The sequence below is a fragment of the Puma concolor genome, chromosome E2 (genome assembly GCF_028749965.1).
Source record: "Puma concolor isolate L17-30 chromosome E2, mPumCon1.1.hap2, whole genome shotgun sequence".
In the NCBI taxonomy this organism is placed as follows: domain Eukaryota; kingdom Metazoa; phylum Chordata; class Mammalia; order Carnivora; family Felidae; genus Puma; species Puma concolor.
Window position 1 is genome coordinate 43,744,686 of NC_141681.1, and position 22,901 is coordinate 43,767,586.

The 22,901-nt window shown below is 35.6% G+C and overlaps 1 protein-coding gene across 4 annotated transcripts in view; it reads left to right on the plus strand.

Annotated features, from left to right (window-relative positions):
* LSM14A (LSM14A mRNA processing body assembly factor) overlaps window positions 1-22,901 on the plus strand; it is a 49,173-nt gene that overhangs the window by 20,704 nt on the left and 5,568 nt on the right. For 2 of the 4 annotated variants that reach the window (XM_086689613.1, XM_086689612.1), the window contains exons 2-9: window positions 2,647-2,810; window positions 5,668-5,797; window positions 10,889-11,011; window positions 16,238-16,414; window positions 16,699-16,764; window positions 19,213-19,395; window positions 19,500-19,671; window positions 21,042-21,273. In XM_086689613.1, coding sequence (XP_086545739.1) covers window positions 2,647-2,810; window positions 5,668-5,797; window positions 10,889-11,011; window positions 16,238-16,414; window positions 16,699-16,764; window positions 19,213-19,395; window positions 19,500-19,671; window positions 21,042-21,273 — 1,247 coding nt within the window. The remainder of the gene's footprint in view (window positions 1-2,646; window positions 2,811-5,667; window positions 5,798-10,888; window positions 11,012-16,237; window positions 16,415-16,698; window positions 16,765-19,212; window positions 19,396-19,499; window positions 19,672-21,041; window positions 21,274-22,901) is intronic. The other 2 variants (XM_086689616.1, XM_086689614.1) reach the window with 1 other exon arrangement.

The window sequence follows — 22,901 nt, forward strand, 5'->3', positions numbered from 1 at the left end:
ACTTTTCTGTGAGTTCCTTATTTTGATACAGCAAAGGATAAGTCGCTATGGCTTATAGAGCACTAAGTCTTTTTCTGGAAATACAGTGGAACCTTTTGATCAAATTTAGAGCTTCATTCAGGAAATTTCTGTTACATAATTTAAGTATATTTTCTCATTTTGTTGTCTTTTTTTTAATTTTTTTTTAAGTTTATTTTTTTTTCAACGTTTATTTATTTTTGGGACAGAGAGAGACAGAGCATGAACGGGGGAGGGGCAGAGAGAGGGAGACACAGAATCGGAAACAGGCTCCAGGCTCTGAGCCATCAGCCCAGAGCCTGACGCGGGGCTCGAACTCACGGACCGCAAGATCGTGACCTGGCTGAAGTCGGACGCTTAACTGACTGCGCCACCCAGGCGCTCCTCATTTTGTTGTCTTTCTAACCAGCATCAGTTAACTGTTGGGTCTGCAAGAATAATCACCTCCAACCATTTTATTGCTGTAGTTTTTCTTTACTTGCTTTTTCTCAAAATTATTCTCTATTAATGACTTGGCTTTACTGCTTTGATCTGTTGATGTAATTATTCTGCTAATAACTCTATATTATGTTCTATATTATATTTGTCTTATCTATTTTTTCCTTAACTCTGTATGCTACCTTTTCAGCATCTTTTTTTTTTTTTTTTAGGTTTATTTGTTTATTTTGAGAGAGCGTGTGTGCGTGAGCAGGGGAGGAGCAGAGAGAGAGGGGGAGAGAGAGAAAGAATCCCAAGCAGGCTTTGAGCTGTCAATGCAGAACCCAACAAGGAGCTTGAACATACAAACAGATCATAACCAGAGCCAAAATCAAGAGTCAGACGCTTAACCGACCTAGCCACCCAGCCGCCCCTCAGTATCATTTTGATCATAAGAGTTTTAATTTTTTCAAAAGGTAAAGCAGTATGTTCCTGAAATTTTCTTCTATTTCCTGGGACAAATATTAATCTTGCATGGATTTTTCATCTGTCTGATGGCTACGTGGGTATAGTTTGAATGGTTTTGTTAGGCCTTGGAAAAGCTGATGGGGCTTGTCCATCATTTTTGTCTAAGGAAGACTTTGAACTTTTCCTCCCTCTGCTTCAGATGAACTAGTCTATTACTTCTGAGGCCTGGGACTTTATACATTGTGTGGTGGTTGTGGTGGTGCTGCTGTTACTGAGGTTAGGGATGATACTGATTTATATGCAATTTTCTTAATCCTGATTTTTCTAACTCTTTACCCTTCCTTTTGGATACAGGACAAAATATAGAACCTTGTCACTTACTCCTCTCCTTATAAAGTATTCTTTGGCCATTAGGGAAAGAAGAACTTCAACTAGGGCATTCTGCATCTTTGCCCTTACCACATCAGTGTTTCTATCCCCATCTACCAATATGGAGGTGCCAGTGAAAATTTCTCAGGGCATGCCGCATGTGGATTCTCAGACTCGCCTTCCAGTTTGGACTAACAAATTCAGTAGCTGAGTGATACTTTTTAATAAAAGTTATGGTATGAATTTGAGATCTTCTCAATAGGGGTATTTTAACTTTTCATTTTCTTTAATTTTAGGGAGGGATATTCTTCTGCAAGCCTACATCTATGCCACCATCTTTCCTGGAAGCAGCATAAGTAATAGAATTTTTAGGATGGGTGGGTCATTATTTAAAAGGAAATAGCATTCATATTTAATCTAGCCCTGAATCAGTTTTGCAGAAAAATGCATACATTCAAAATATTGCACAGTGTTAAACGTTTACTCCCTTTAGGTTAGTCTTTAAGTGGATAATATATGATCTTTCAAACTTTCTTATTTGGAACTTACGTATGGATGCAGATATTTTCAGCGGTGTAAGACAGTAAACCTGAAACTTTAGTGTTCATAAGAAACTCTTAAGGAATTGGTTTAAAATATAGATTTCTAGACTCTCCTCAAAGTCTGATTCAATGGATTTGAATAGGATTCCAGAAATCTTTTTAGCCAGCTTACCATTGTGCAGGTGGTCTACAGTTTAACTTTGAGTCATGCTGTCTTAAGTGTTGAAATAATCATATTTAATTAATGAGAAAAATATTTTAGGTAACTAGGTCATTTCAGGCTGTCCCCTGGGGTGAATACCTGACAGCCGCTTGGCTTGGCTTCTAGAGGACCTACTACTCACCAGGATAGATGTTCCCTTCATTGTCTTCTTTTAATCCAAAAGTTCAATTTGGTATTTTGTGGACAGGGAAGTCTTCACTTGCCACTCCCAACAAGAAATCTCACGTAGGCTTGCCAGTTTTTTATGTTGCTGAATGATGACATTCAAAATAAATCAACAATGAAAGGACATTTTTAACACCTCCTCTCACCATAATCACCAAAGATATAAATAAATAAAGATGTAGGAAGAACACGACCTCATGATACAGATTGTTTTTTAAATTGAGTACATTGAGCTCTAGGCAAAACCCACTCTGTTTTCCTCTTTTTTTAAACAAAATTTCTTTAGTTACAGATTAATAGATATTTTCTCACAGCTGACATTTAAGAACTGCTGTATTGGAACAGCAATTTATTGGAACTGTACTTGGAAGAGTATACTTCTGACGGTCACTACCTGAATATGATGAGTAGACATATATCTCATATCCTCTCTTTTCTCACCAGTTCGATCCTTTGGTACAGAAGACAGACCAACAGATCGTCCAATACCACCTCGTGATGAAGTCTTTGAATACATCATATTCCGTGGGAGTGATATTAAAGACCTCACTGTTTGTGAGCCACCAAAACCACAATGTTCTTTGCCTCAGGACCCAGCTATCGTTCAGGTAACGGATAGTAAATTTGTCTTAAGAGTGCAAGAAAACTGCAACTACATGGCTAGCCTTAGCTTGTACATCTCTTGGATTTTGGCTTTTTTTTTTTTTTAATTTTCTCAGTTGAATGTTCGTGTACTTACCATTTCCTAGGCACCTAGATACCTAAAATACCTGGATAATGTTTTCACCCAGGTTTTATTCTTTAGATCATAAGTTGGGACTAAATAAAGTAAGCGATAGCAGAGGAATTTATTTTTATCATAAAATATTTCCTAATTTCAGCAATAGTTAGAATAGCTTATATTTATTGAAGTCTAACTGTATGAGAAGCACTATTCAAACCACTGCACATAGAATAAATCAATCCTCACAATACTCTCTGAGCTTGGTACTATAATCTTGTTTTTATATTTCTCATTTTTACAAGTGAATAAATTAATATAGAGCCACAATTTGGACAGACCAAGCAGTCTGGCTCTGGAATCCAGAATCCATGCCACTCACTGTATTATTCACATTTGGTTCATATTATAAACCAGGGTGGTAATGGCTACTCTTAGGTTAAGATAATTAAGTTCAGTGAAAAAAAGTGATAAATCACATTGGTACTTTATATATGTATATTACATAATATGCATGCAGTGTTATATAATAAGATAGCACAAAAACATAAAAGGATTTTATGTATACTTCTAAAAAGGTATGAAAAAAGAAGACCCTAAGTATTCTCAGTAAAAGAAATAAAAAATTTGTAATTTATTAGAAATAGATATAACATATCTAAGAGATTGTAAATTACGAATTAAAAAGGTTGTTCCTTTCAGTACTTGTTTCCATGTTAATTGGAAGTGTATAGAAACTGCCTGAATTTAGTTATAACAGCAGAAGAAGCAGATTTCATATAGGAATGTTTTCATTTTAGAGCATAGCTGATTAAAAGTTTATGACCCCCTAGGTTTTTCTCCTGGACCCATTTTCTTCTCAGCCTTTTTTCTTGTCAGAATTTTTGGTCATTTGCACTAAAATATGCTTGTTGACTTTTTTTAAGGTTTTAAAAATTAACTTCCCCTTTTTAATGCTGTACGTGATAAAATCTTAGTTTTCCACAAAACAGATTCTTAGAATAAATATTATCTTGCATAAGGTTTGTCTTCCAGCTATTAAAAGAAAATACCTGATAAACTCTTCTGAAGAAAATAGTAAGTGGTATATAAAATTAAAATGGAAAAAAAAAGAGGGGTGCCTGTCTTGCTCAGTGGATGGGGTGTATGATCTCAGGGTTGTAGGTTCAAGCCCCGCATTGGGTATAGAAATTAGTTAAAAAAAAAAAAAAAAAAAAGGAAAAAAGAGAAAGTACCTTTTAACATTTATTTAGTATTTATTTTTCCTGAATATAAGCTTTAAAACATTTTTTTTTATTTTAGAAAGCACATGCAAGCATGGGGGAGAGAGAGACAATCTCTCTCTGTTTTTTTTGTTTGTTTGTTTGTTTTTGTTTTTGTTTTGAGAGAATGTTAAGCAGGCTCCATCATGAAGCCTGACACAGGGCTCAGTCCCATGACCCTGGGATATGACCTGAGCCTAAATCAAAAGTCGGATGTTCAATTGACCAAGCTACTAGGCACCCCGGAGTATAAGCTTTTTAATAAGAAATAGTTAAATTTATTCTTGTAATATACTTAAACTGGAGAAATTCTCTACTCTCATCTCCCCTTCCACCCCCCGCTCCTTTTTAAGTCTTAACTTTTGAGGAAGTAGTCTGAAGGAATCCTGAGAAAATCCTTAAAAGAAATTTTTTTTTCTTTTAAGTAGGCTCCACTCCCAGTGCAGGGCTTGAACTCATGACCCTGAGATTGAGTTACAAACTCTGTTGACTAAGCCAGCCAGACACCCCAAAAATGTGATTTTTTTTAATGGAGGGAGAAGAGACACATTTTAATAGAGCTAGCCCTCACCAAATAGTGGTGTTAGCTGATTGTCTTTTGTATATATATCTTCTGATAATTCTCCAGGGAAATAGTTACTTAAGTAATCAGCTTTATGGAATAAGAAGAACCAAAAGAACACAAGTTAAACTGGTGTTGAATTTCTTCCAGCCACCATAAATTTTCACTTTTGATCTTTTGATTGAAATATTCAGTAGTATTTAGTGAGTACCTGCCATGTTCCTCATAGTAGCAGTAAACACACAAAGTCCTGCCATCAGTGAGCTTATATTCTTTTGGTCATTAGTACACTTCATATTTGTATTATGAGATATTTTATATATTAAGATAAATTAGTGTATAGCATGCATACTTACATATTATAATTATTTTAGGTTTAGTAAGTTAAAGTTTTTAGAAAATGACCTTTAATGTAATGATAAATATATTTAAAAATGTAAATGGTCTTATGTGAGATAGTTTGTTTCTTCATCTCTTTCCTGTAAATTTAATAGCGCATCTCGAATGATTGAAAATATGAGCAAAATCAAAAGTGAGTTGTCTTATTTTTGTCAGCACCAGACTGAAACACAGTATAACCAAATGTAATTTTTCCCATATTTTTTTCTTCAAGCAGAGTTACTTATTCAAGTAACTTTTCTTTCCTAAATCTGCTATAAAACTCTTAACTCAAAGTAGGAGTTTATTGCAGAAAAAATTATTTATAAATCACATCCAGTGTAATTGGCACATTATCTGCAAATATTGAAATCAGAAGGGTATTAAACTGTTTTGATATTAAATGCATGTTGTAAGTTGTTATAATTGGTTTTGTATCTAGTAATTATAATTAAAGTTTTCTTAAAAGTGTAAATACTCAAATTTTTTCATTCTATACATGTTGTGTAGAGCCTGGAAAAATAACCCCGGTCTTTCTTCAGTCTTCACTAGGCTCATCTACTTCTTCATTCCAGTCAGTGGGTTCCTATGGACCTTTTGGCAGGATGTCGACATACAGTCAGTTCAGTCCAAGTTCATTAGTGGGGCAGCAGTTTGGTGCTGTTGGTGTTGGTATGTTGTGCTTTTGCTTTTTCTTTCTTCCTTTCTCTTTCTTTTCTTTTCTTTCTTTTCTTTCTTTCTTTCTTTCTTTTTTTTAATTTACCTGCCTTTACCACAAATTTGCAGACATGTTGTTTGTTGTTCTTTCTGTAACCTGTTATTTTAAAGGCTTTATTTAATGCCCTTGATGACTGACTAGTGGTTCTATGAAGGTCATCGCCCAGAATAGTCACATTTGTTTTTAAACCTACATATATCCAAGTACCAATTTTCATTGAATGTTATTTTAAATTTATATAAGCTATATCCGTTTAAAATAAGCATTTTTTTTCTGGGGTGCCTGGCTGGCTCAGTCAGAAGAATATGTGACTCTTGATCTCAGGGTTGTATGTTCGAGCCCCACGTTGGATGTGGAGATTACTAAAATTAAATAAATAAACTTTAAAAAATAAAAATAATAGTAAAATAACCATTTATTCCCAGCAGGTTGGGTTTTCAGAAAGGGATTAGAGATAATGCTGTAATTATTAGGGAATGATAATGCCAGTAAGGAGTATTTATGTTATGCAGAATGTGAAAAGATACTCATATACAGCATGTTTCGAGGGTGTGGTGCTTTGTTTATTGTAACAATGTTTTAGAAACATTAACACTGTAAGGAGAAAGCTAGATATAATCAGATCAGCTCAGTGTTGTTTTGTTTTTATAGCTGTTTAGCTCTACACCTTTACTGAAATTCCCACAGTAAGGAATAACTTTTTAAATCTCAAATTCTAGCCCTTAATCTTTGTTCGTTCAATTGAAATAACCATTTATCAGTTTACCTTGTTTCTCTGAATCACAAATCCAGTTTCAGATGTATCTTAAAACTCATCAGTATGTTAACAGGTTTTATTAAAATTAATTTCTTTTTATAAATATACTTTTTTATATAGTGATTTCAAGTATGTTGAATGTTTGGCTTTCACAAAATCAAAAAGGATGGGAAAAAATAAATCCTAAAGTTGAATGGATACAACTGGTATCCACAACTGGTGCTAAGTGTATATCAAATTGATAATATAACCACAGAGAAAAAAAGAATTCAAGTAACTTTTACACTTGTAGTAGGGATATATTGTAAGAATAAATAGCAATGTAAAAAAACCTTGACTTAGGGTTTGTAATTGGTAGTGGTATTGATGTTAATTTTTAAACTATTTTGTATGTATTACAGGATAGGGCAAATGACTAGTATATTAATATTGTTGGCAAATGCTGTTCTTTCCATGGAGAAGGGAGATAGAAATATAGGGATGTTGCAGAACCCTGTGGTGTTGAATATGAATTGGAAGTATGAATGTGAACTTATTTTTTTAAAACTGGTTATTTCTTGATTTTGTTCATAGAAAGGGCCTAGAAGCAATGATGCCCAGTGGCAGAGAATATGTGTAGACTAGTGAGTTTCAAGATACACCTGAAATTGGTTTCTAAAAATTTTTTTTTTTTTTTCAACGTTTATTTATTTTTGGGACAGAGAGAGACAGAGCATGAACGGGGGAGGGGCAGAGAGAGAGGGAGACACAGAATGTGAAACAGGCTCCAGGCTCTGAGCCATCAGCCCAGAGCCTGATGCGGGGCTCCAACTCACGGACCGCGAGATCGTGACCTGGCTGAAGTCGGACGCTTAACCGACTGCGCCACCCAGGCGCCCCTGAAATTGGTTTCTAAATACTGTTCCCCACTAAAAGGAACTGGAACCCTTGAAAAAAGAAGATGGGGAAACAATGCTCTTTTTTCTTTTTAAGTTTGTTTGTTTGTTTGTTTGTTTGTTTGTTTAAGTAATCTCTACACCCAGCATGGGGCTTGAACTAATGACCCCAAGATCAAGAGTTGCATATTCTTCCAACTGAGCCAGCTAGGCACCCCAACAGTAAATAAAATAAAAGTTCTTTATTTTATTTACTTTTTTTTTTTTTTACCAAAAAATGCTAGCTAATAAATAGAAGCAATGGTAGATGTAGAAAATCATCATTTTTGTAATCTCCAGTATACTAATTAGCAAGGATTATTAGTGGATGCTAAAATCATTGGGTGAACAGTGCTGGGCAGAATATTAAAATGGTCCTAAAGTATCATCTCAGAGTTAACTTATTAATTACAGAGGGAAGACATCGTGCCTTTGTAAGGGAGAGATCTGATGCTCACCATTTTAATCAAGTCATACAGTTTGGCATTGCCATAGTTAACTAATTAAATGTCTCCTAATGTGATGATATAGGGAGGAGGTAAATCAAGATTTACTCTGTTAGCTATAACTGTTAGAATCCTATTCTGAGGTTTTAAATAAGGGATGGTTGCAAATTAGCCTTTTGAGATTCCTTTGATTAAATTGAATAGTTGGCTAACACAGATTTTTATTGTACTTACCTCCTACATTACTGTGATGTTTGTATGATTTAATATGTATAAAGCATTTGAATAGGGTCTAGCACGTGGTGTTACATAGTAAATACTGCTTCTACCATTCTTCAGAGCCTGGTCTTCTAACCAAGAAATATTGTGTGGTGGTGAAATATCTCTTCCTTATAAATGCTTTTGTCTAGCTTTAATATTACTGGGAGTTGCTAGTTCAGTGTTCTTTGGGTGTCACAAAGGTAGAGGGTGGTGTTTGTATTTTCTATGTCAGTTGAGTAATTTTTGCAGATTATTTTTGATTTTTTGATTTCTGTATTTGTAGGATAATTTATGGAGTGGCTAGAGAGCTATAATAATATTTAGAAGTTGTTAAATGAGGAAGAGGAAAATTGTAGCATTGATTAAGGTGGCAGGCATTTTTTGGAAAAAGAATTAACTCAGATATGGTTTGTGTTGGCACCAACGAAGCCATTTTAATCTAAACCTCTTGTTTTCATTTTCAATTCCTAGTGCGATTGACCCTTGAACAATATGGGTTTGAACTGCATAAGTCCACTTAAACGTGGGTTTTTTCCTGATAAATACAGTACTAAATGTATTTTTTCTACCATGTGATTTTGTTAATAACATTTTCTTTTCTCCAGCTTATTGTCAGAATATAGTACAGTATTCTGACTTAAAAAGGAAGGTTAGGGATGCCTAGGTGGTTCAGTCAGTTAATTATTGGACTATTGATTTCAGCCTGGGTCTTGATCTCAGGGTCATGAGTTCAAGCCTCATGTTAGGCTCCGCACTGGGCATGAAGCCTACTTTAAAAAAAAAAAAAAAAGGTTTAAATAAATCAGGAAAACACTGTTGCTCTTTTGGGGAAAATTTTTCCTTTTTAATTTTTATATATTATAGTCTTTACAGTTTTATTTGGAATTTATATCATGAAGAATTAATATCCATAACATCTATAGGGCTTCCAGAAATGAGGACCTACAACCCTATAGAAAAAGAGGCAGGTGTTAGGAACTACTTTGCCTTTTTCAAAAAGGAATACGAATGTCCCCTAAACATGGGAAAATGCTTAAATTTTGCTTATAATAGATATAAAAATTAAATCTGCACTGAGGCATCATTTCTCACTATCAATTTGGCAAAAACCCAAAAGTTTGAGTATATCTATACTATCTTTATAAGATAGTGGGGAAACAGATACATTGAAAGGGGTGATGCACCAGACAGAATTAAAGCACTCTTTTTTTTAAACTGATGCTAAAGTAATTCTTATGTGCAAAGATTTTCAGTCTTTATTCACTTTAATGAGTGGATCCTTAGGAAAAAATAATGATCCCACGATAAAGGAAGCAGCAGAACAGCCATGGCAAGCTAAGTCTCACAGTACCTTTGTGGAGAGGATGGAGGGGTACTGGCTGAAGAGACAGACAAATGGATACATTTTAGCTGGTTAAGTAGTCAAACCATATTAGACAATGATTCTCTTATGTCTCCAGTGTTTCATACAGATTAATTTTTAATCACTGAGTTTGATGAACATTAGAAGGCATGCTTATGAACTTTATAGTGAGCATTTCATACGTTGGGACTGACAGGCTAAGTAAGGATTGTTAAGGATCCACTTCGGTAAAGTGAAAGGAATTAAACATTCCAGTTAAAAAGCAGAGAGCATCAAAATGAATTTAAAAAAAAAAGCAAGATCCAACTATATGATGTCTATAAGAAATACCCTGAAAGAGGTAAAAGAATAAGAAACAGCATGATGTACCATACAAACACTAATAACAAAACTATGTTAGACAAATTAATATCAGACAGATTGGGGGCACTACCAGAAGAGAACATAGCATGTGAAAATTAAATGATCCACAAGTGCTGTAGAAACTTAGAGAAGATATAACCTTGTATAGCAAAGAATTTGGGTTCTTTCTAGGGTTTTGTTATTCACATCACAAAAGCAGAACTTTCTGTGGTTGCTTTAGGCAGAATGCAGCCCCTCAGTGCCATCCTGGGGGAAAGCATTAAAATCAGGAGCCAACTGGCTGTTGCCTTAGAAATGCTGGACAAGCTCTTCATAGACCTGACTGCCCGTTTGGCTATTTGTGCAGATACTTGGTATTAAAGTAATTAAATCTTAATATTGGTGTAGAATGTGCCTTTTCCTGCTACTTCTCTGACATGGGTCCTTGCTGTCCCATACATGTAACTGCCTAGGACAGTGTTGCTGTTACAAAAATTGTTTGGGGGCGCCTGTGTGGCTTGAGTTGGTTGAGTGTCCCACTCTTGGTTTCAGCTCATGTCATGATCTCATGGTTTGTGAGTTCAAGTCCTGTGTCAGGCTCTGCACTGGCAATGGGGGCCTACCTGAGATTCTCTCTCCTTCTCTCTGTCCCTCCCCTGCTCACACTCTCTCTCTTAAAATAAAACTTTAAAAATAAAAATAAAAATTGTTTGCATCCAAGGATGCTGGAGTATGTATGTGTTGGCTTGCTTTTTTCATATAGTGTGAAAGATTTCTCAAATTATTTTTGATGCACTTCCATTAATTTTTCACGATTATTAATTTGCACAAGTGTTCCAAAAGGGGAAGGGTGGCAACAGTTATCATCATTAAAATGGAATATTGCTTTATATAATTGAAAAGTTTAAATTAATACTTTTTTTTTTTTTTTTTTTTTTTGTCATTAAAAAAATCTCTTAAAGCCGGAAGCTCTTTGACATCCTTTGGAACAGAAACATCAAACAGTGGTACCCTATCCCAAAGTAGTGCAGTTGGTTCTGCCTTTACACAGGATACAAGATCTCTAAAAACACAGTTATCTCAAGGTAAGCTGGGGTTTTTTTTCTTCATATGTTTCCATTCCTAACATCTGTAGTGGTTTTTGTCTTTCTCTGAATGTAAGAGCTTTTGCAGCTTGCAAATCACATGTGTAATTTTTTTTTTTTAATTTTTCTCCTGCTTGCTCTTGCAATAGGTGTATTATTGAATGGCATCCACCATTTATACTCTACAATTCTTAGATCATAAAACTGTGAACCAGTGAACACTCTCTAAATTTGACACTTTTTTTTGCAAGGCAATTATATAACTTGTATATAATACTTAAATATATCAAATTAGTCCCGGACTCACCATTGAAGATGAACTATTCTTAATGAATTTGAAATAGCAGCTAAGGGAAGCCTGGGTTGCCTCAGTCAGTTGAACATATGACTTTGGCTCAGGTCATGATCTCACAGTTCATGAGTTTGAGCCCTGTGTCGGGCTCTCTGCTGTCATTACAGAGCCTGCTTAGGATCCTCTGTCCCCCTCTCTCTCTTTACCCCTCCCCTGCCTGCACTCTCTCAAAAATAATAAACATTAACAACAAAAAGAAATACCTTAAAAAAAAAAAAAAAGGCAAGCTTTGCTTTATGCTGTTGGGTCTTTCTTAGCATCCTCACAGGATCTAAAGCAGTGGTTCTCAGTGTAGACCACACACAACCAAATCATCTGGAGTGCTTTTTTTTTTTTTTTTTTTTAACATTTATTTTTGAGAGACCTAGTGAGACAGCACGAGTAGGGGAGGGGCAGAGAGAAGGGGAAACACAGAATCTAAAGCAGGCTCCAAGCTTTGAGCTGTCAGCACAGATCCTGATGTGGGGCTTGAACCCACATATCGTGAGATCATGACCTGAGCTGAAATTGGACACCTAACGGACAACGACAGAGCCACCCAGGCACCCCTGGAGTGCTTCTTGAAGATGTAGATGCTAAGGGACGCCTGGGTGGCCCCCTGCTGGGCTCTGCACTGATAGCATGAAGCCTGCTTGAGATTCTCTGTCTCTCTCTCTCATACCCCTCCTCTGCCCACATTTGCATGCACTCGCTCGCTCTCTCTCTCTCTCTCTCTCTCTCTAAATAAATAAATTTTAAAAACTTAAAAAAATGTAGATCCTGAAAAAAAAAGAGAAAGAAAAGAATAACTTTAAAAAGTATATGTAGATCCTGAAAACTGCTGTATTAGACTCCTTGGAGTTTGGGGATGTGCATTCTAATTAGCTTCTTAAAAGATCTTTTAATTTTTTTTTAATCTATTTTTTTTGATCTTTATCTTTTTATTTTGCTTTTTATTTTTTTCAATTTACATCCAAATTAGCATATAGTGCAACAGTGATTTCAGGAGTAGATTCCTTAGTGCCCCTTACCCATTTAGCCCATCCCCCCTCCCACAACCCTTCCAGTAACCCTCAGTTTGTTCTCCATATTTATGAGTCTCTTCTGTTTTGTCCCCCTCCCTGTTTTTTATATTATTTTTGTTTCCCTTCCCTTATGCTCATCTGTTTTGTCTCTTAAAGTCTTCATATGAGTGAAGTCATACGATTTTTGTCTTTCTCTGACTAATTTCACTTAGCATAATACCCTCCAGTTCCATCCACATAGTTGCAAATGGCAAGATTTCCTTCTTTTTGATTGCCGAGTAATACTCCATTGTATATATATACCACATCTTCTTTATCCATTCATCCATCGATGGACATTTGGGCTCTTTCCATACTTTGTCTATTGTTGATAGTGCTGCTATAAACATGGGGGTGCACGTGTCCCTTCGAAACAGCACACCTGTATCCTGTGGATAAATGCCTAGTAGTGCAATTGCTGGGTCATAGGGTAGTTCTATTTTTAGTTTTTTGAGGAACCTCCATACTGCTTTCCAGAGTGGCTGCACCAGCTTGCATTCCCATTTAATCTGTTTTGCCACCAGCCGGTCTTATAATCTTCGGTGGTCCCAAGATTCTGTATCTATTTTTATCTGTAGCTAAAATGGTTGTTTTTAAGAATTCTTTCTTAGATAAAATACTTCATGTTTTTAAGCATTAGTTTTCTAAACTATAAAATGGGACTTTAGGGGGCACGTGGCTGGCTCAGTCAGTAGAAGATGCAACTCTTGATCTCCGGATTGTGAATTCAAGCCCCCCATGGGGTGTAGACATTAATTACTTAAAAATAAAATCTTTTAAAAATTTTAAAATGGGCACCTGCGTGGCTCAGACCGTTAAGCATCTGGCTCTTGATTTCGGCTCATATCATGATCTCAGTTTGTGAATTTGATCCCTGCTTCAGGCTCCCACAGTGACAGTGCAGAGCCTGTTTGGGATTCTTTCTCTCTCCCTCTCTCTGTGTCTCTCCCCCATTCACTCTTTCTCTGTCAGAAATAAAGTTTAAAAAAAATTAAAATGGACTTCCTTGGTAACTAACATTTATCATGAGAATTACATTTCTTAAAACGTGTGCAGTGCCTTTAGCATAGTGCCTAACACATAGTGTGCTTAGATGTTAAAGATCTTAATAGTGAACATTAACCTTAATATTGAAGCATTTATTAAAATCATAAATAAGGAAGCCTGTTACCACTGCTACTCAGCATTGTTCTAGAAGCTTTAGCCAAATCAGGAACACATGAAAAAGAAATAAGCATAAATGATGAGAATTAGTATTACTTGACAGTGCTGTGACTTTGTACTTGGAATTGAGAATTCACTGAAAAACCTAGAACTAATAAAGGACTAAATTCGAGGTCAGCTGTAAAGTCAGACGTGTGAAAAACGAACAGTGGTCCTAAAACCTACCCACTGATTATGTAATGGAGATAAAAGGTGTTCATAATAATGAGAAATAAAAATTATATATAAAATACATAATAAATATGGCCAATTTCTGTAGAAAATATAAAATGTACATATAATTGAAGAAACAGATCTTGTTCCTAGATAGAAAGATGTAGTATTAGAAAGACTTTATGTCTCATATAATTAAATTTATGATACTTCTAATAAATCTAAATAAAATAGTAGGAGAACTTAATAAAACATACACAGTCTTAAAAATAAACATGGAAGTATAATTAGACATATTTTTAGAATAAAAGTAATGACATGGGCTTACCTAACTGATAATAGTACACCTAAAATAAAGCAATGCAGGAATAAAAGTCAGAAATAGTTCCAAATATTGGGGCACCTGGGTGGCTCAGGCAGTTGGACGTCCGACTTCGCCTCAGGTCATGATCTTATGGTTCATGGGTTCGAGCTCTGTGCTGACAGTTCAGAGCCTAGAGCCTGCTTCAGATTCTGTGTCTCCCGCTCTCTCTGTCCCTCCCCCACTCATGCTCTGTCTCTCTCCCTCAAAAAAAAAAAAAAAAAAAGGAATTAACATTTAAAAAAAAAAAGATACTGTTCTAAATATAAATAAGTGATTAATATATGATAAAGATATTTTTTAATTAGTAGAGGAAAACTGGCTGTCCAGTAAGTGATGTTGGGAGAGACAACTGCCTGATCATTTGGGAGAAATAAATCTAGATTCTTTCTTGCATGCTTAGAAAATAAATTTTAAATAGATTAATGTATTTTAAGATTTTTTTCAAGTACATATTTATTAGAAGAGAGGGATGTATTTCTATAAAGCAGTGATGGAGAAAGCCTTGGATTCTGCATTATTAAGTTTCATCAATTAAAACTTCTGAATTTTACAAAATTAAAATACCAAGAATATTCTTTGAACTGATAAGAATGTGACGCTAGGTGAAGGGGTGTGTTTTTACTATGCTAAAACCACCTTCTGATCTTATTCCTAATGGTATGTCCAGCATTACGTGTCTTTCCCTCCGATAACGAAATTGCTGTGACTAGAAGACTAGACTTGATTGCTTTGATTGCCCCATCACTTGTAGTTCTGTAACACTTGGGAGTCACAGGATTTTTTTCTCAAAAGCCTTGATGAGACAAGTCTTGTATATTTATAAGATTATTTAATTTAGTATTGTAAAATTAAACAATAGGCTTTTCAAAAAAACCTTAGCACTTGTTTTGTAAATAAAGCCCTTTGTAAGGTGGTAAGTGATTATAGAATGTTTTCTCACAGGCCAAAACTTACACAGACTGCCATGGTTTCCCATTATAATCAGTGGGAACATTGTACTGTTCCTCTTAATGGTAAACTTTGGCATTAATGGCTGGAAATGGTGATACATATTTATGAATGCATACTTTAGATAACCATAAACTTGGGAAGTGTTACTAATAAACGGTCCCTGAAGCATCTGGTACACAGTAACCAGTGCATTGTCAACACTCACCGCAGTTTACCAGTGGTTGGAGCCTATGCAGGTATGCACAGGTGGGTAGTAACATGTGCAGCATACTTGGAATTTTTTTTTTTTTTTTACATGAAATGAGCATAATTTCCTTAGAACATTTTGGTGCAATATCATGGGATATGAGGGCACCTGGAGCAGAGATTTATAGAAAACATTATAGGGACAAAAAGCATGATGGGAGCATCTGATGTTAAAGTCTTCTGTTCATACTGTGCCCAGACTCTGACCTCATAAAAGGAAAAATGGAAGTTGTAAGTATAAAACCCATATTAAACAAAAACTTCCAAGAGATGTTTCAAATGGCCAGAAATGAATACAGCTGCTGTGTAATTATCTGAAGGTTGTATCTGTTGCTGGCCTGAGTATTGATGTATAATTTACCTAAGGTATTAGAGGACTTGACCTGTCTAATTTTCTAATCCTTTACTTCCTTTATAATGGATTGTAATGGAGATATAAAGCCTTAGGTTACAGCCTTTGGAAATAATGGCTGAGGTGTCAGTATAATCTTGTGGCTGTCATTACTGGGGAAAGCCTGCATCTGACTGCCTGCAACATGATCTTTGATAGTATTCTTCAGAAATCTTGCCCAGGCAGTACTTTTTTAAAAACTTACTTAAATCTTACTCCACCAGTTAAAATACAAATAAAGTTCCAAAGGTTGGTTGGTTGGTCGGTCGTTGGGTGGTTTTGTTTTTTTGTTTTGTTTTTTCAATGTTTCTTTACTAGCCTAGTGACCAGCCCACTAAAGATAACCAGGTTTAAACTCTGGTCTAATAAGTAGGTGAATTCAAATTTGTGCTAAAGATTTAAATTGGTAGAAATAAAACTGTAGACATTTTTGTTGAGGGTCTAGATTATTTTGAAATCCCCAGAGGATAGGGTAGTTTCTTATCTTTTGGTTACGTTTTAGGTCGTTCAAGCCCTCAGTTAGACCCTTTGAGAAAAAGCCCAACCATGGAACAAGCAGTACAGACCGCCTCGGCCCACTTACCTGCTCCAGCACCTGTTGGGAGGAGGAGCCCTGTATCAACCAGGCCTTTACCATCTACCAGCCAAAAAGCAATAGAGAATCAAGAGCACAGGCGAGGTAGAACTTTAGCTATTTACTATTCATTAATTGACTGATCCACATTTTCCATTCACCTTATTTTTCATTAAAAAGATTTACTTTATACAAATGATCCTAGAAGGTTTAAACTGAACTTGATAGATGTTCAGTCTTTCAAATTTGACTCAAAGTAGTGATGGTGGTGGGGGTATAGATTTTTTGCTTTTTGTTTTGGGTTTCTTTGTTTTTCCCATTTTTGAACTTTACAGAAGTGTTTGATTTTGTGTACTGAGCTGATTTGTGACTTTGCATATCTTTTGTAGCTGAAGTACACAAAGTTTCAAGACCAGAAAATGAGCAACTCAGAAATGATAGCAAGAGACAAATCGGTAAGTTACTTTATTCTGAAAGCCATATTCTGTGCTGCTCAGTTAGAAGGAACATTTGATGCATAATTACTTTTAAAAAATGAAAGCCTGAGTTGGTGACTATGAAGGAGTAGCACTGGGGAGTTTTATTGGGGAAACAAAACATTTCTTAATCTTGATTAGGGCACTAGTTGTGCAGATGTATTCATGTAGCAGAATGTTATAGAATTATAAAGATACACCAAAAAGTGAGTATGCACAAAAAACTGTTGAAATCGGAGTGAGATTGGTAGTATAATTATATTGTGCCAGGGTCAGTTTCCTGGTTTTTGTAAAGTAAAATAGTTAAATAAGATTTTACCATTAGATGGGAGACTAGGTAATGAGCATATAGGACTGCTCTGTACTATATTTTCAATTTTTTTGTGTCTAATTGTTTTAAATTACAAGTTGTTTTTTTTTTTAATGACCATTATATTTCTGGAATAAACTCTACTGGATGGTAGGCAGTTGTCTTAAAGTATATTGACTTTATCTGTCAGTAAGATTTGTATACTTACATTGTTGTATGGTTTCCTCATTTGTACTTTTGTATTCTTTTTTTACATTTTTGTGTCAGTTTCACATTAGCATTATAAAATTATTTTCAATGTTTTCTATGCTGTTAGGAGTAAAATTATCTGTATCTTGAAGGTTTGAGGCTTTCTTAATATAATTATTTAAGCCCTGAGCTTTTTTTCTATAATTGTTGAAGAACTTTAATTTTCTTTCATGATTTTTGACTTCATATGATTGTACTCTTCTGTTTTGTAATCTATAACATTTATCCCCAGATTCATTCATTTTATTAATACTTTCAAATATATTATTAGAAGATAAAGTATTATTTTAAATGTCCAAATTAAAAAATAAAAGGCAAGTTTTAACCACCTTGTTAGATAATATTAAGAAAGTGATTTTTCACTTCAGAAAACATATACTGTATTTCTCTTGTACGTTGCTGTATATATTTTTGTATGTGCTATGTGCCATAGAATACAGAAGTTTTGGGTTGATTTACTACATTTCACTTTTTTTTTATCTTGAAAGAGAGAGAACTTCTCTCTCAAAATAAGATAAATGCCACGGTGCAACTTCGGGTCAGGTCATAAATTCATAGTTTGTGAGTTTGAGACCTGCGTCGGGCTCTGGGCTCTGCACTGACAGTGCAGGGTCTGCTTGGGATTCTTGCTCTGTCCCTCCCCCACTCATGTGTTCTCTTTCTCAAAAATAAATAAACAAATCTAAATAAAAGAAAAAAAGAAGATAATTGCCACACTACTATCATTTAAAAATCATATAAAGTAATAAATAAAAGGACCTTTTACTGCCCTTAAATTCATCCCTCAAAGGTTCATTAACAGAACAGTGAATATTCTTTCAGATTGTTTTTCTTATGGCTTTACAAACAGACTACACTTAAACTTTTTTTAACACGGAAAGATTGTGCTATACTTACTTCCTGGCTTGTGGCCAAAGTGTTTTTAATAGTGAAGTTGAATGTTTTAAACATCCTGCTTATCTAGATCTAAGTGTCTGGATATGCCGCTGTGGCTTTTTGTGGTTTGTTTTCTCAAACATGGGCAATTTGCCAAACTTCAGCAAACACTGATCACAAACCTATTACTGTGCAGCCACTTTCTGATCTTTGTCAGTATTAAACATTTCACATAATTATAATCATTGAATTCATACTGCTTTGTGTTGTTTCTGTTAACTCACATCAATTACTGCTCCATATTCCTCTTTTATTTTTTCTTAACTTTTCCTCTTGTGTTGTATATTTGGGTTCTCAACTTTTCACTGTCATTTATGCTACTTTGGTATTTCATTATCATATCTCATAAATCCTGTTATCATAATAGAGAAAGAATAGGTGCTAGAAGACTTGAATAATATGAAGGCATTTAGAGGGAGAAAAGAAAGGTGAAAGAGGAAGTGGTTGGTGTGGTTGAGACCTGGTGCTTCTTTTGTGATCCGTGATGTGGAAAGAATACCTCCTACCTTGCAATTTGTGTTTATTAGTGTTCATTTATTTTTCTCATTCTAAATGTTGATTCTTATGATCCTTTCATAGAAGACTTCCTAAATTTTGAGAATTCACTATATGTTTGGCACATCGTAGGAATTAAAACTATAAGCAGAGCAAAGCCCCTCCCTCAAAGAGTATTAGAGTAATTTGGTACAGGAGCCTCCAAAATTGTTTGGTTGTACACTCTGTAAATAACATATGAGTGTAGACCCCATAAAAATAAATTTCATGTGCGTGGTTCTCAGCCTACTATATATTAAGTGTTAGTGAAACTCCTTTTTTTTATATATAAAAACTACAAGTACAGTGAAGTGTATAGAGACTTGTAAGCATTTTTGTTGTTGACTATAATAATAGTTTCTGTCCTAAACCAGCTTATTCTTTCTTTATTGACCTAGTTCCAGGTGCTCCTTCAGCTCCAAGAAGAGGACGTGGGGGTCATCGAGGTGGCAGGGGACGATTTGGTATCCGACGAGATGGTCCAATGAAGTTTGAGAAAGACTTTGACTTTGAAAGTGCGAATGCACAATTTAACAAGGAGGAAATTGACAGAGAGTTTCATAATAAACTTAAATTGAAAGGTGAGTTTTCGTTTTTCTATTCAGAAAATGTTCTGATTTGACTTGTGAATCATGGATGTTTAATAGAAGTCTTGACTTTCTGGTATGTGCTTGTTTTTCATTAGAAGATAAACTTGAGAAGCAGGAAAAGCCTGTAAATGGTGAAGATAAAGGAGACTCAGGAGTTGATACCCAAAACAGTGAAGGAAATGCAGATGAAGAAGATCCACTTGGACCTAATTGCTACTATGATAAAACCAAATCCTTCTTTGATAATATTTCTTGTGATGATAATAGGTACAGTCTTTTAAGCTGCTCTTATATTCTTAGCTTGAAATATGAAATGATTTCTTAGAAATTCACAAACTTTAATGAATACTTAAAGATATCTAATGACTATAATTTTTTAATGTTTTATTTTGCTAGAAGAAAATAATCCATACTAAAATTTTCAGTGATATTACTCCTTGTGAAGAAGATATAACCATATACTTTTGTTTAGGGATGCATTCACATTTGAAAATTGGTAATTAAACCAAAAGCTAACATCTGACATCTAAGTAAGACCTTTTATTTTACTCCTCTTCAGTGTGGTTCAAATGAAGCCAGGGCCAAAAGCACTAATGTTACTTTGAAGTTTGTTGATACAGTAAAACTTTGTCATATCACAGCAAATGTGGATCCAGAAAATTGTCAGGTTAATTGAAAGATCCAGCATCACTAGTTCCAGAGTTTCTGCTACCCAAGCCACATTTTCATTCTCCTGACTATAGTTTGGTGCCACCTGGTGGCAGTTGTCTACTTCAGTGTAAACACGGATGGAGATGTTGTGATCAAAGTCCTGCGATTGTCTGGGCTGAAGCAATTTACCACAGCAGCAGTAGCAATTTAATTTTTTTTGTTGTTTATTTATTTTGAGAGTGAGACAGAGAGCGAGCATGAGCAGAGGAGGGACAGAGAGAGGGAGAGAGAATCCCAAGCAGGTTCCACACTGTCGGAGCAGAGCCTGATGCAGGGCTCGATCCCACGAACCATGAGATCATGACCTGAGCTGACGCCAAGAGTTGGACACTTAACTAACTGAGCCACCCAGGCACCCCTGCAGAAGTAGCAATTTAAACACTTGCTTCAGACACCAGGTCCGGGGACTGGGCCAGGAGCATACTAGGAACTTGGGGACTTAGCTTCCTTCTTCCAGCTTCCTGAGACAGAGTCCCCTTTCCTGGCTTTGCCCTCTCTTACATTGGGCCAAAGGGAGAGTGGAGTCAGTTGCCAATCCTATATTTGAATTCCCATTATATTGGGGGCTATTACCATGTTTGTTTTATATACTGTATTTGGAAAAAACTAATACTGGTCATATTTGCACATGAAATTTAAGAGAATATCATGAGGACATTTTGCCATGGATGGCTTGTGATGACTTAGATAAGGTGCTTGGTTTTTTATTTTTTATTTTTTTAATGTTTATTTTTGAGAGTGCACGGGGGAGGGGCAGAGAGAGGAGACAGAATCCCAAGCAGGCTCCACACTGTCAGCGCAGATAAGGTGCTTATTTTTATTTGATCTTTAGGAATTACTTATCCGTAATTTGGGAATTAGTGTCACATAGTTTTGCCGGAAAATGCTCTTACGACCTGATACAGTAGAGTTTATTCTTATAACAGAGAACGGAGACCAACCTGGGCTGAGGAAAGAAGATTAAATGCCGAAACATTTGGAATCCCACTTCGTCCAAACCGTGGCCGTGGCGGTTACAGAGGCAGAGGAGGTCTTGGTTTCCGTGGTGGCCGAGGGCGTGGTGGTGGCAGAGGTGGTACCTTCACTACCCCTCGAGGATTTCGTGGTGGATTCAGAGGAGGTCGTGGGGGCAGGGAGTTTGCAGATTTTGAATACAGAGTAAGTATTGTCTGCTTTGGGGTTGGCAGGCAGTTTTATGAAATTTGGAATGTTTTTACTTTATATTGGGTGAATATTTTTAAGACATTGTATAACTTCCATTTTGACTCTTCAGTGGGGGATGAGGTTGTTTATATAATTATAAGGAGCAGTAATTTCTTGGCTAATGAGTCCAAGTTTTTTTTAACTGTTTCCATTTGGAGGAAGCAAAAGATAGAAATGAGATTGGGGTGGAGGGGTCTTTTTTATTATAGAACCATGGTTTTAGATTTCATGGATAGTAAAATTTCCCCCCAAAATAAAAAATGTATTAGAGATAGGCTTAGGATTTTTTTTTTTTTTTTTTTTTTTTTTTGGAGGCATGGGGGATTGCTAAAGAAATTATACCAAAAAAAAGACTGTATAATGTCACCTTTATTTCATATTATGGAGTGTGCTTTAACACCAAAAGAGTCTAGGAAGCACATACTCCAGAGTGGAAAGCATTCATAGCAGCCAACATTTATATAGAATTTTACATGTACTAGGCATTGTTCTAAATGTTTTTTGTGTATTAACTCACTTAAACCTCACATGAACTCTGTAAGATAGTACTATTCTTACCGCCATTTTACAGATGAAGAAATAGGTATTGAGATAGTAAATACCTTGTCCAAGGTCAGCTAGTAAGCGATGCTTCAGGGTCTCAAGCCTTGTAAGTTTGTTTCTGAGTCAGTACCCGTAATTTAGTTTTGTGGAAAATTCAACTATGTTTTCCCTGGTTTTCTTATTTTACCTTGGTCTTGAAAATACTGTGATATGTTGATATTTGCAAACTGCTGCTAGGAAACTATATAGCTCTGTATAGTATTGTTTATATATATAATTAATTTATTTAAAGGAGTCTGTCAATTAAGTCAGTGTCGCTTCCTAGTTTATTGATTTTTAGGTTTAGTAGAGAGGAACTTTATATAATCACAGAAGGGATCAAAATCACCTTATAAAGAGATCTAAGAGTTGCACAGGACAGCTGGAAACAAAAAGACCTACTGGCAGGAGTTTCACTGTCCATTATTTGAACTGGACATTGTTGAGATCCTTCTTGAAGGATCAGTGTTAGTGGCTTTTGGGTCTGGTCTGTTAACTTTGACACCTCTGATACTGTATCATCCAGCCAAGACTGCTGAAAATTAGCCTCGGTTCATTAGCTCAGGCTATCCAGCACTGGTGACCTGGTGCAGCTACAGGACTTGTAACTTGGAAAGTTGCCGTTCTGGCTGGGGAGACTGTGTCTTAGGAGTTATAGAATGCCTTTTGCTTGTCACTATTAAGGTACTTGCCAGTGACCTTTTGCTTATAGAGGTCAGTAGCCTTTTCACAAATATTTGCCCTGAACTCCTCTGCAATATTTGACACTGACAACCACTGACCCAACTTAGAAACTTTCTTCCTAGTTTTTTTTTTAAATACTGTTATTTGGGGTCTTTTTGTTTTGTTTTTTTTTTTCTTTTTAAAAAATAACACATATTCCAGGGCACCTGGCTGGTCAGTCAGTGGAGTATGAGTCTTGACCTCGGGGTTGTGAATTTAAGCCCTACATTGAGTGTAGATACTACTTTTTTCTTTTTGTTTTAATCTTTAAAAACAAT